The sequence below is a fragment of the Sitophilus oryzae genome, unplaced genomic scaffold (genome assembly GCF_002938485.1).
Source record: "Sitophilus oryzae breed Bouriz unplaced genomic scaffold, Soryzae_2.0 scaffold_1525_pilon_pilon, whole genome shotgun sequence".
NCBI classification, from domain to species: domain Eukaryota; kingdom Metazoa; phylum Arthropoda; class Insecta; order Coleoptera; family Curculionidae; genus Sitophilus; species Sitophilus oryzae.
In genome coordinates, this window is record NW_022146198.1 from 251,509 (window position 1) to 265,211 (window position 13,703).

General features: G+C 32.9%; 1 protein-coding gene across 1 annotated transcript in view; it reads right to left on the reverse strand.

Annotated features, from left to right (window-relative positions):
* The window catches only part of LOC115878777 (histone acetyltransferase KAT7), a 133,298-nt gene that overhangs the window by 36,230 nt on the left and 83,365 nt on the right, over window positions 1–13,703 (reverse strand). Inside the window, exon 12 of the mRNA XM_030895376.1 lies at window positions 5,589–5,682. Coding sequence (XP_030751236.1) covers window positions 5,589–5,682 — 94 coding nt within the window. The remainder of the gene's footprint in view (window positions 1–5,588; window positions 5,683–13,703) is intronic.

Sequence of the window (13,703 nt, forward strand, 5' to 3'; positions counted from 1 at the left end):
CTGAAGAGGATTTGATTATTTTTGATTATAAGAGGACTAATTTTTGACTCGAGTTTTTGCGGTAAGAGCTATCCACTTCTCATCAAGATAATTAAAACATATTTTTTCTAATTTTGATATTTAAAATGGTACTTTTCATAATCCTTTGACTTTTTTTGTATGTCGTATTTTAAGGAAATTTATCGATTTGACTAGTAATTGTAAGCAGTCGCAAGTGTCAGTAAAATTTACTAAAGGTTGTCAGTAAAAGCTATTCTGTGTGTACAGGGTGTCCCATTTTCGTGTTTTACAGGGTTTCTCGTTTATGAGTAAAGATACGAAGATGCGGTTTTCGCATCACTAAGCTACTTTTTTGTCCTCGCCCTCTTAGATCCTGAAATACAGAGCGAATTTTAAAATGTTGCAATTTTTGCCCTATTCGTATCTCGATTATCATATAATTTATCGAAAAGATAAAAACTGAGTTCGGTAGAGTTTTTCACATAGAATCCAGTGACGTAGCTAGTTTTTCGCTGGGAGCTGTAATTTCGAAATGAGTCAAACTTATGCTTTTTTTAATGGGACATCCTGTATAATATTTGTTATTTTATTTGTCTATTAATAGTCAATAGCAAATTTACAAGAGTAGGCGTTCATTACCCAGTAGACTCAAATAACTGAAATTCAGTTTTTATTAAATTTCTAGTTATTTGAGAGCTGGTTTTGTGTGTAGGTCTAGCTATGTGAATGGCTTTTTTATATTTAGACCTAGCGCATGGAATTGACTTCTTGAGTTCTCGAGACGTTGAAATTTCACGAGAAACTAAATCTTCTTGATTAGAAACTCTAGTCATTTCCAGAGCAAATTGTTATCCCGCCGCTGCCACCAATGTTATCCCACCGCTGCCACCAATGTTATATAATCAAATTTATTACTTTACATTTCTACACACTTTCTTCTGGATATTGAGATAACTTCGTTTTATATATAAAAGTAACATTTTGAAAATTAGGTTCTCAATGTTATAAAGAATAGTTAAATGGAAAATTAAACATAAGAACTGCCGACTGTAAACTGTCTACAAAGAACTGTGAATAGAAACTGCCTTAGGAGCTATATTATTTGCACTACATTATTGTAACTGCTTATAGGAACTATTTACCGGAACTGTCTTTTGGCAGATCTTTGGGTTTCTTAAATCATATCTAAAACTACAAAACAGCCAGAGTCGTATTTTACAATTTGATATTCTTAAAATCTCTGTTCAACAGTAGGCGACACTGCTTTGGTAAAAAAGTATTAAAGTCTAGAAGATACATTGTTTAAATAGACTCGCACGTGGCCAAACAAAAGTTATATAATTTTATAACAGAAATTCGCAACGGTAATAATTAAACTTATATTCTCAAAATATTGTAGGGCCGTTTATGACTTTAAGGGTAAATGAGTTTTTTTGGGTTATCAATTTCAGTCCATAGTTATACTCCGATACGATACAAATTCTTAATACAGTCGCTTAACTTGATATAGTCTGTGAAACGAATAACTTTGAATTTGACAGGTCCCGCGGGCTTTTCTAGTGTTAATTTTATTAGGTTAGCAACTTGCGGCCATGTTGACGCAATGCCATCTCTAATAGAACAGCCTCGGAGCGAGATTTATGACGTCACGCTAGTTAAATACTACGGATTAATAAATATGTTGTAGAATACATGGAAAATATAATAATTCCACGTATTTTTGGTTTGTATTTTATGATATAGTTTACATGAAATATACATAATATACAGTTAAAAAATACAATATATATACCTACTTATTTATAGTAATAAAACTTTAGCAAATAAACTATGAACCATACAAATGCAGCAAATGTTTTACAATATACAAATAATGAATAGGTACATAAGATAATGGGTAAAATGTAAAATATATTTTAAATTTTGGGGTTTGAAAATCGATCTAATTTAACAAATAACATTCAATATCTACTAATTACTATGGCTGAAATCGTACTCCATAGTCAATGTAGATAGTTTTAGTGTTAAGAATAATAATTTTAGAAAATACGTAGTCATCTTTTAACAAGTTTATATTAGTTTATTAATTGAAGTAAACATTATGTGCTGTGTGGTGTGAATATTTTATATGTAATTTTTTGGATTATATTCGACACTATTTTTTTCATATGACACAACACTGATGAAGGCTATGATGTTAGCCGAAACGTTTTTTTTTAAGCCAAAAAGAAATAATGAAAAAACAAATGAAAACTTAATCAGCGTTTTTCCCGAACCTAAAATGACAGCGATCTTTATTTCATAGCTATCTCTGACGCTGTTTTTTCTATGATATTGTATTATTTGCAAATATAATTTTTCGAACATTGATACTTGCAAAATATACATATACGTTTTTGTGAATGCAAATAATAATACTTCACTATTAGTAGATATTGAATGTTTCTTGTTAAATTAGATCGATTTTCAAACCCCAAAATTTAAAATATATTTTACATTTTACCCATTATCTTATGTATCTATTCATTATTTGTATATTGTAAAACATTTGCTGCATTTGTATGGTTCATAGTTTATTTGCCAAAGTATTTATTACTATAAATAGGTATATATATTGTATTTATTAACTGTATATTATGTATATTTCATGTAAACTATATCATTTTTAATATACAAACCAAAAATACGAGGAATTATTATGTTTTACATGTATTCTACAAGTATTCTACAACATATTTATTAATCCGTAGTATCTAACTAGCGTGACGTCATAAATCTCGTTCTATTAGAGACGGCATTGGTCTGATATTTAGAAATGTCAAAAGCTGATGACATTTTACTTTTGACAATTGTGTTGATTTTTGCAAGAAGAGGAAGAACGGTCACCTGTTTTATTATTTTCCTTTTCTATTTCACGAAAGTAAAAAGAGTTACCTATCTGATTCGTTCAGGCATTCAATTTAAAGAATATCAGTAACTTTTTTGACAGAGCGATTTTATATTTGCCATGTTGGTAAAAAATAACGGTCAAAATTCAAAGTTATTCATTTTATAGACTATACAGTTAAAACTAATACAATTTTAATTTAATGCAATTTTCTTTCGATCGTAGGATATTAATAGAATTTATGTTTAGACTTGGTGGCCGATGCACGACTATAGATTATCAATTTAAATCCTATTAAAAACAATTAGTAATCTGGATAAGGAAAAAAGTCCACCCCTCGTTTCCGATTATTCATACCTCGTCGTCGATCGGCCCGATATTTTGCCGACGGTAAACCTGGAAAACGATGCATTTTTAAAGCTTTCCAGACGCGTCACGCCATCCCCTCATTAGGAATTTCCGAAACGTGGTCGTCGTGCCGCCGCCAACCCTAACGATGACTGATATTAATTTGAATAGTTTATTTGCATTGAAAAGGGTCTCGACAACGTTAAAAATATTGACTGGGTTTTTTTCCGAGCGGCCGGCGCCAACTGTCTTTACAATGTTTTTTATTGGAAATATTCTTTTTCATTAAGAGAAAATATTTATTTTTAAAATTATTCTAGACAGCATACAGGGTGATTTAAAGTGCTGGTAGTTTAGACGTTTGTGGAAACCCGTTGATGTAGATATAGACTGAATGGAAGGAGGGAAGTTAATGACCGAGACCATACAGATCTATTCTGTCCCCCTTTCTTAAGTTATAACTTAGAAGTCTCAGGGCTTTGATAAAAGCCAGTATCTGAGACGATTTTACAGAGGTTAGTCCCCCATCTTCGATATCAGTCTTACCAAAGTTTATGGAACGCATGGTTTTCGTCTCTGCGCACTGATGAGCTCTTAGCATCAATCTACTGGGGGTTCATTGAGGAGACAGTGTCCTGTTAAAAACATGCATAAAGTTAATATATACAATGAGGTAAGTGTCAAGGATGCATCTTGTCTCTCCTCCTTTTCAACATATATAGGGGGCCATCTTTCAAGAAACTTTGGAAGAGAGAGATGAGGTGAATAATCAACGGATCAACAATATCAGATATGTTGAGGATGCAGCAGTAACGATAGACAATAGTGAAGATCTGCAGAACCTAGTTCAAAGAATAAATGTCTCTTGCAAACAATATGGGCTGAATATGAATTTGAAGAAAACAAAATTCATGATCACAAAAAAACCAAAATGTAAATACTTCAATATCAATAGACAGCACGCAAATAGAAAAAGTCCAACACTACAAATACTTGGGCACGATAATAAATAAAACTGCCGAACAATTAAGAATGAAATAAAGTTCACGATTGAGAAATTCTTTTTAAACCTAAAGAAATGTCTTAGAGATATAGAGTAGCAGTAGAGATATAAACTTAGAGATTTAAGAACAAGAATGCTCCGATGCTAAGTATTTTCGACCTTTCTTATAAAGCGTGGTGCCGAAGCGTGGGCCCTCAAAGTATATCGAGTTGTTACGCCGTATGAACAAGGAAGAAGAAATACATAAAACCCTTAAGACGAAAAAATTAGAATATTTTGCACATGTTATACGAGGTCCTAAATACCAAGACTTACAGAGATTACTCCAGAATATTATGGAAGGAAAAATCCAAGGAAAACGTAGTCGAGGCAGAAGGACATCCTGGTTGAAGAACCTCAGAAAATGGTATGAAATGACATCAAATGGATTATTTATTTGATGGCCATGATGGTAGCCAACTTCCGTTAGGAGATGGTATTTGAAGAAGAAGAATATGCAGTGAGAGAATTCTCTAAGACAAAGACTTACCATCGTTTAATCACTTAAAGTTTATTTGTGTTTTAACAATAAAGGGGTTTTGTTGAGGACGTTGTTAGCATTCAAATTTGTACCATAAAACATATTTTTACAAGTTTTTCGTTATTTCTATTATCATATTATGTATATCACATTAATAAACGATTCGATAAGAAAATCTATAATATTATTAGATCGGAAGGAGACTTGTACGACTGCGACCGTTTGAATTAATCTTGTGGTGGCGCCTCTGCGCAATATACGGGCATTATTAAGGGAATTTATTTCCTGCGTGAGGAAAAATTTTCCTAATGAGATTTTACGATCGCATAGTAATGTTGTTATGGCTGTTTTAATAACCGTCGTCCTTTTTTTCAGAACTATTAACCTCAAAAGTTCTGTTTATGTATTTCGCTCGTATTCATACAACAGTTTATTTTATGAAGTATTAAATTTGCAAAGGCTACCAAAAGCTAACTAGGTCTCTATTTTCAGGTCCTAAAAAAGATCATTAAAATTATTGAACAAAAAGACTAAGGAAGTGGTCAAAAATTTTCATATTCATGCTTTAAAGACGGAAGCCACGTTTGTAACCATTGTCAAACACCTTTTTGACATTTTTGAGTGACTTTCCTATTTGAGAAATCAAAGTAGCACTTTGATTTCGAAAAAAAATTAACGTAGGTAATACCAAAGTTTCCAACCCGCAACTGTAATAAAGTATGTTATTAAAACTAGAGAATTACGAAAAAAAGGTTGAAACCAAACCATTCAAAACTCAAACAAAATCAAGTTGTAAGTAGTAATAAGAAAAAAATATCTAAAATACTTACTGAAATCGATCAGCAGGCGCCCATATCCTTGTCTTTGATATGGAGGTAATGTAAGAATGCAGGATACATTGTAGTTCAAAAAGGAATTCTTTTCCTGCAACAAAATAAAACAGAACTCAAACAATGTTCAAAAATAGCAAAGCTAAAAATAATCTTTTTTCATAAAGCACCTACATATATTCAAATTAAAAATTAAAGTATTCTGATACAATTAACTATATTGTAAACAATTAGTTGACAGTGATTTGTGTTGTTCAATTGCAAATTTTAAAACAAAATATTTGGGCAAGTAAGTTCATCGGCTGGAACAAAAACAATGGACTAAATGGACGGATTTACCTAGAATTTAAATGACGTCAAACCGCCGTATGTATGTAAATGACATCAGACAGCACATGCTGATGCAAATTACCACATTAAATGTATTACATCATCATATAGATTAAATTTTCTGTAACACACTATTCGTCAATAATCAGGGTGAATAATGTTTATATCGAACGGGGCCCGTATTCTGTAACTTAGAAAAACTAAAAGCTTTTAGGTTCAGCGTATATGACATTAATTTTAGCTTAGCGCGCACTTAACTACCGATTTGGGTATTCTCTGACGCGCTTAGCGTCTTTATCCATTGCGCCTTCATTGCGCTAAGTGATTCGAAAACGGTTACCTTAAAGGATCGTTTTGCTTGTCGAACTGTCAGTAAAAATAGAAAAAATTGTGATTTTGTGTGTTCTTTTGTTCTTTAGTGAAAACTACTTGTTCTACAAATTCCTCAATAAGTAATTGCTAATTTACGACTTGGCAGCTATAAATATTGTTTAAAATATGGAAAATGCTGAGAAGCGTCTTCAACATTTCCCTCGTATAACAAGAATAATTGAATAATGACATATCCATAGAAAAATAGGTTGACGTAAGTCAACAACAGGTTATGAAATTCACGTAACATTGACATTTTTCATTGTTTTATCCACATTTGACTATAAGATACCTGAAAAATTGCGATGCTGTCAATATGTGCTCAACGCGTATTCAGAAAACGATTCGCACGGTAATGAGAATACCAAAATCGACTACTTGGAGTTCCGCTAGTTGAATACTTTCGCTTACCGCTTTGAAAGCGTAACGTTTTTATGTCAAAGTTCCAGAATTCGAGCCCAGCACATGATCATATTTTTAAAATTAATATATTCAAATAAAAACTATTGAACGGCCACGGCCTCTGCCACTGGCCTCTTTGGCGAGTCTGTCTGCTTCTTGATTGCCCACCACATTGATGTGGCCTGGCACCCAGGACAGAGGGTGCGTCAAGGTGGGGCTACCTTGACGCAGCCAGAACAGTGCTTCTCGGCATTCCATCACAGTTTTCGATCTTACTGATTGCAAGGGTAATGCTTCTTAAAGCGCCCAAGCTGTCAGAGTATATCACGATATCCCCTACTGGTCTATCAGCAATTTTCTCTCGTATACAACTAGTCGCTTCCTTTATGGCGTAAACCTCTGCTTGTAGAACATTACAGCCATCCGATAGCCTTAAAGATCGTCGGATGTCTAGTTGCGGAAGCATCTGTGTAGACTGCTATCTCTTGACTGTTCATTACTCGGTTGCTTTCCCATTCATCTCTTGTCGGGATGCGAATCCTTATCTTTTCTCCAAAATCATGTTGGTGAGCATATAGTCCGTTTTCTGGTCTAGCAAATGTGGACTCGTGTTCATTATGATTCCACCCCCACATGGTGGGGTTACTTAACAGGGAGCAAGGTTTCTCCATAATGTTATTTTGTTGCGCTTGAGTAAATTCTCTCGTTCCCCTACTATATTCCATGATATAATTCCTTTAAAAATATGGAGAATCAAGTCAATCGAATATGAAACTATCGATAGTCTGGAAAATCGCATTATATTGTGCATCCCTAATACAGATACATCTATAATCAACTCTAGTGTATTGAGAAAGATTCAGCACGAGCGTACACTATCAATATTTAGTTTTCTATCGGCCTCTTTCGAATTCTGGACCCACAGAAAATAGAAAATCGTGCCCACCATCCAGCCGACCGAAGCTACGTTAACCTTTCCACCGCCGAAATTACGTTCCAGAAACGTGACTGCATTCCTGCACTGAGACAGAGTCTGGATGGAAACACATAAAATGCATTATTTACAGGACCGTATCGACCGGATATATAGGTGGTGGCAGGCGGCGTTAAATAATTTCGCGGAGGGCGACTACAGTGGACAGGTGTGGGGGGTGTTGGATCCCCTAAAATGTCAATCTGGATAATTGCGCTGTGGACAAACCGGATGATAATTTTGACATTTGCAAAAATCGTTCCAGAGACGTATTAAAACTGAATTTACAGAGTGGTATTCCGGAAACTTCGGCAGCATATTCTGCAGATATAAATAAGTAAAAAAGTTCGTATAAATATATGTCCTACAAGTTCCGCTTAGTTTCGGAGATACAGGGTGTAGAAGTTTCATTTTTACTTCGACTTTTTCCAATTAATTTCTGAAGTAACGTCAATATTTGGATGAAAATTGGTGAGTTTTTTGATATGAAAAACTTGATTTTGATGTCAATATGACTCCTATTTGTATGGAGCGCCACATACATGTGTTTTAACTGTTTTGAAGAGTAATAACTTTTCGTCCGTACCTGTATAAAACTACCGAGAGAAAAAATTTACATTTCCGTGATTTTCTACGTAAAAAATGTCTCTTGGTAAAAATCGCTACGAGCAACCGTTCTGAAGATATTTAGAATGGAAATAGTCAATACATGTCATTATTGACAAAAAATAAATATACTGAGTAAATAGTTATTTGACTGAAATGATAAATTTAGGAATTTTTTGTTTTTTAAATTAATCATATATTTTTTTTTGAAAAAATGATGATAATGTTAAATTTAGTCAACATGCTTAATTTTTGACAATGATGACAGGTATTGATAATTTCGATTCCAAATATCTCGAGAACCATGACTCGCAGCGATTTTTACCAAGAGACCTTTTTTACGTAAAAAACGTCTTAAATGTATATTTTTTTTACTCAGTCGTGTTATACAGGTACGAACGAAAAGCTATTACTCTTGAAACCAGTTAAAAAATATGTAGATGGCGCCCTCTACAAGTAGGAGTCATATTGACATCAAAATCAAATTTCTCATGCCAAAAAACTCCCAAACACCAATTTTCATCCAAAAATTGGCGATAATTCAGAAATTATTTGGAAAAAATCGAAATAAAAATGAAACTTCTACACCCTGTATCTCCGAAACTAAGCATTTTAGGATACATTTATACGAACTTTTTTACTTATTTTTATCTGCAGAATATGCTGCCGAAGTTTCCGGAATACAGTTCGGACCACCCTGTATATAAAAAGTAGAATTATTTTCTTAATGTCTATACAGGGTAATTTAAATTCGACCCCCACCATTATAATCCTGTATAAGGTACTAAAAAACGAAGAAAACTATTTTATATTTTAGAAAGTTTGGCACAGAATTTTGAATACTCTGTATGGTTTAAGATTACGATATTTATATATCGTATAATAATCTTAATAATAAATATATAACAGATTATATATTTATTAATTTTTATTATTATTTAATGAAATTATAAAGTAAGTACAGACCAACTATAGTAAATACTTAGTATAGTTTTGATTTCTGGACATTTCTTGTATTTTTAATATTTCTGAAACTGTCAAAACATGATTTAATAACATCTTAGGAGATATAGGAGATACGAGGATGGTTAAAAAGGGTAAAGTTGTGCAGGTTAATGTGTCTAAAGTGCCTAATAATAATATTCTTCTGAATACTAACTACTAACTGGGAATAACATAAATTCACAATACTGAATGGAGTGTTAATTTGTTTGACGAGTCGACACTGGTTTTCCCCCCTAAACAGGGAATTCGTGGACAAGTGATCAAAAAGTATGCACAGTTCTGTTTGGATTAATCACTAGGTCCGAATTTATGGTCGAGTCTGGTTGAAAAAAAGCGATTTACACATTGCGACCAGACGATTCCGACGATATTAATAGATGCATTCTTTACCACTTGGATACAGTGTGTTAAAAGTCGAGAATCCAGAAAATTGTTCTCGGCAAACCTACCGGATGTGTTCAACTACGTGTTAAAGCTGTCTAAATTTCATTGGAACATAATATATACTTCTAAATTGAAATGTGTCCCATCTTTTGTCACACTGTACACAACAATTAAAGCTGTCTGAATTTCATTCGACTATATTAAAATGAAATTGGTCCCATCTTTTGGCCTGCCACACTGTATGTACACACTACTTTTACATTTATAATGAAGGTATTGTGCTCTCAAGCTTTAAGCAGTGGCGTAACTACCGAGGTGCCGTGTGTGCGAAGTTCCGGGCCCTCCGAGGGACCGGACCCGTGTGCCGCATTTCCATATCAATCACATGCTATCGCGAGTCAAGCAGAATCGGGCAATCTCGAACTAAGTTCTTATCTATCACATGTCTTCTTAACTACTTAACTAGCACACGCTATCGCGAAAATAACTTATTACTTTACATTTGTTCTTGTGCAATTTTGTAGCTGTGTTTTCCTTTTTATTTTGCAAAATAAAATAACTGGAAATATGTGATTTTTCATTAGCAGCATTAAATTTAACAAAAAGGAAATTTGCTGTATTGTCACTGGATTTCTGTACCATGAAACAGAAATAGAACTAAGCTAGTTGTAGCATCAAAAAGAGCATGAAAAATTATACTGGCCAAACTAGTTAACGCAAAATCACAAAAACTCTAGTTACAACTTAACAAGTATAGCTAGAGACGTGAGAAATATAAAATAAGAGACGCCCCTCGATGCGCAGTGGACATCCCACAAATTTGCTTCAATCAGATTTTTCGTAGCGTAACTGCATCTCTCTTCCGCCGAATGCGTTCTTTCTCTATCGTGTGCGCGACCGGTACTATCCCCAAGTCTCTTCCTATAATTGTCAAACTGTACCTAATGGTTGTATTAAGGGGACGATAAGACAGCTGAGTTACGAGAGGTGCCAGAAACTGCCACTTTTTTAAAATCACCCTTTAGCTCAGTAACTAAGAGGGCCATGACAAATGCTATTAGGGCATCTCTCATTTTGTCAAAAAGTATCCGACTATTGTGAAAACCTATTCATAAAGGCGATCATCAACCAAACACATGAAAATGGGATACCCTCTGTAGGTACAAGGTATTCCATTCGTAAAAAAATGTCTTATTATCGCACCCTGCATACGAAGGGCATAAAAAAATTGCTATAGCACAATTTCAATTTGTCCTTGCTTCAAATAATATCACAATTACCTGTGCTGGTTATACTGATGCTACTTCTTTCTTAACATGTTCATGTTCCTATTTACATGTTTATTTTAATTTAGTTAATTTTGTTGTTGTTTTTTGTTTTGTTTTTATTTATTTTTTTATTTATTTGATATTTTATATGTTTTGGGTTACATATTCTGTGTTGCAGTAATAAATAATATTATATAAAAATTAATTTGATAATGTTATTTCTAACCTAAAATATAAGTGCATATTATTCAGATTATATATAAGTGGTGTTTCAAAATAATGCGAAAAATTCAGGGGGCGATTTCTTGTTCAAAATAAGGTTGCTTATAAACGTTGGGTCAAAAAGTCAACCATTATATCGCGGTACAAAGATGGCGGAAAAATAATGTTTTTATTTTTTATCTTGAAAACGAAAAGAGATAGTCTAATGAAATTTTATGGGAGCATTACTGCTACGAAAACACACTTTTTGGTAATTTTTTCACTTTTTTAAAATGAGTGGAAGGGGTTGAAATAAACTACCCTTATCATTCTTGTTAACGAAATTTAAAGAAAAATCTTATCAAACACATGCAAAAAAAATTGATTTGGATAGCTTGGTTTATTTAGAAACTTTTTTATCTCTTGTGTTTCTTTGATAAAACTCGCCGATTTGAAATTAAAAAATAACATGTAAAGCATTACATACCAGGATCAAAAACATTTTTAGATAAAGAATCTAGTAATAATAACGATAATAATAAGAATCTAGATAATAACGTATTGCAGTAGAGTAATGTCAATAAAATAATATTAGAAACATCCTAAAAAGTGACAGCGGCCGACTAGATTTTTTCCTAAAAAAATTAGAGCAGCCCACTAGATTCTTTATCTAAAAATGTTTTTTGTCCTGATATGTAATGCTTTACATTTTATTTTTTAATTTCAAATCGGTGAGTTTTATCAAAAAAACACAAGAGATAAAAAAGTTTCTAAACAAACTAAACTATCCAAATTAATTTTTTTGCATGTGTTTGATAAGCATTTTTTTTTAATTTCGTTAACAAGAATGATAGGGGTAGTTTATTTCAACACCTTCCACTCATTTTAAAAAAGTGAGAAAATTACCAGAAAGTATGTTTTCATAACAGTAATGCTTCCATAAAATTTCATTAGTCTATCGTTTTCGTTTTCAAGATAAAAAATAAAATAAAAACATTTTTCCGCCATCTTCGTACCGCGATATCTCCCTAATGGTTGACTTTTGACCCAACGTTTATAAAGCAAACTACCCTTTATTTTGAACAAGGAATCACCCCCTGAAGTTTTTCGCATTTGTTTTGAAACACCCTGTATAAGTATTGAAATATGTAGGTGTAATAGGGGGCCCGGTAAAATTTCTGCACACAGGCCCGTGAGTCTGTTGTTACGCCACTGGCTTTAAGAGTCCATTTCACTATTCCGAAAAAGTAGCAAAATAAGCGTTCGGCATTTAAAGTTTTATCTAAAACTGGCTAGGTATTTTTACATAAATGAAGAAGAAAATTAAAGATAAAGCATTATACTATATCCGTATTGTAGCATATTTTTAGACAATTTCTTAATTTTTAAGATTTTGAAGGTCAAACATCAACAGTTCCTTATGTTTGGACTAAATTTTCTCGAAAATAAAGACATAATTTAAAATTCTGTTACAATACGGAACTAGATTAAAGTTTTATGATTACATTGATATATAATTTATATATATGGTTTTGTAACAAATTGCTCACTATTTAATGGCAAATGCTGAAGCTCTGCAAACCTTAATCAAGCCCTAATCATAGCACGTGTGTTTGGAATTTTGGGTGTGGCTTAACACAACAGGATCGGGCTAAGCATTAGGCAGATTTCTGAAATCTATACAAAAACAAACAAAAACAAAATAAATCTATACTAATATATAAAATCCTTAAGCGACTGACTCACTGATTAATCACGATCCTGCTCAAACCACTCAACTTAAGAAGCTCAATTTTGGCATACAGGTTGATTCTAGGGTGTAGAGATTCGATGAGAAGGGATTTTTCGAAACTCGAATTCTAACCACCCCTCAAATATTAGAATATTATTTATTTAAAAACTGTTTTTTCTTTTAAGAGTTTTTCCGAAAAACTCTTAAAAGCGTATATTTTATTTTGTTGTTTTACATATTTTAAGATTTTTTAAAAATTTATACAGGGTGTTTCATAAAATATGACCATTGAGTAATCACGATTCTGCTTAAACTGCTTGACGTTTAGCTGATTTTTGGCAAACGGATTGACTGTGGGGTGTAGAGGTTCGATAAGGAACTCAAATTCGAAGAGGGTGAAAACGCCCCTCAAATATTACAATATTTGTTATTTAAAAAACGGTGAGTCTTTGGGGAAAACGCTTGGACACGCATAATTTATTTTTATGTTTTGAATTTTTTTAAAAAATCATACAGGGTGTTCCAAAAAGTTGGGTAATTGATTAACCACGATTCTTCTTAAACTGCTTGACGTAAAAAGCTTATTTTTGGCAAACGGATTTTTCGAAAATCAAATTCCAACGAGATCAAACTACCCCTCAAATATTACCAAGTTATATAATAACATCGCCATATTGTTTTTTCTCATGCTGACATAAATGTGCGAAAATGTTATCCAATTTGTATGTTAATGGAAATTCTTGCTTTGCTTTATCATCACCATTACAAATGATTAATTCGATGCGAACGAAGTCGCGGGTACACACGCTAGTATAATATAATATATTATACTAGCGTAGGGT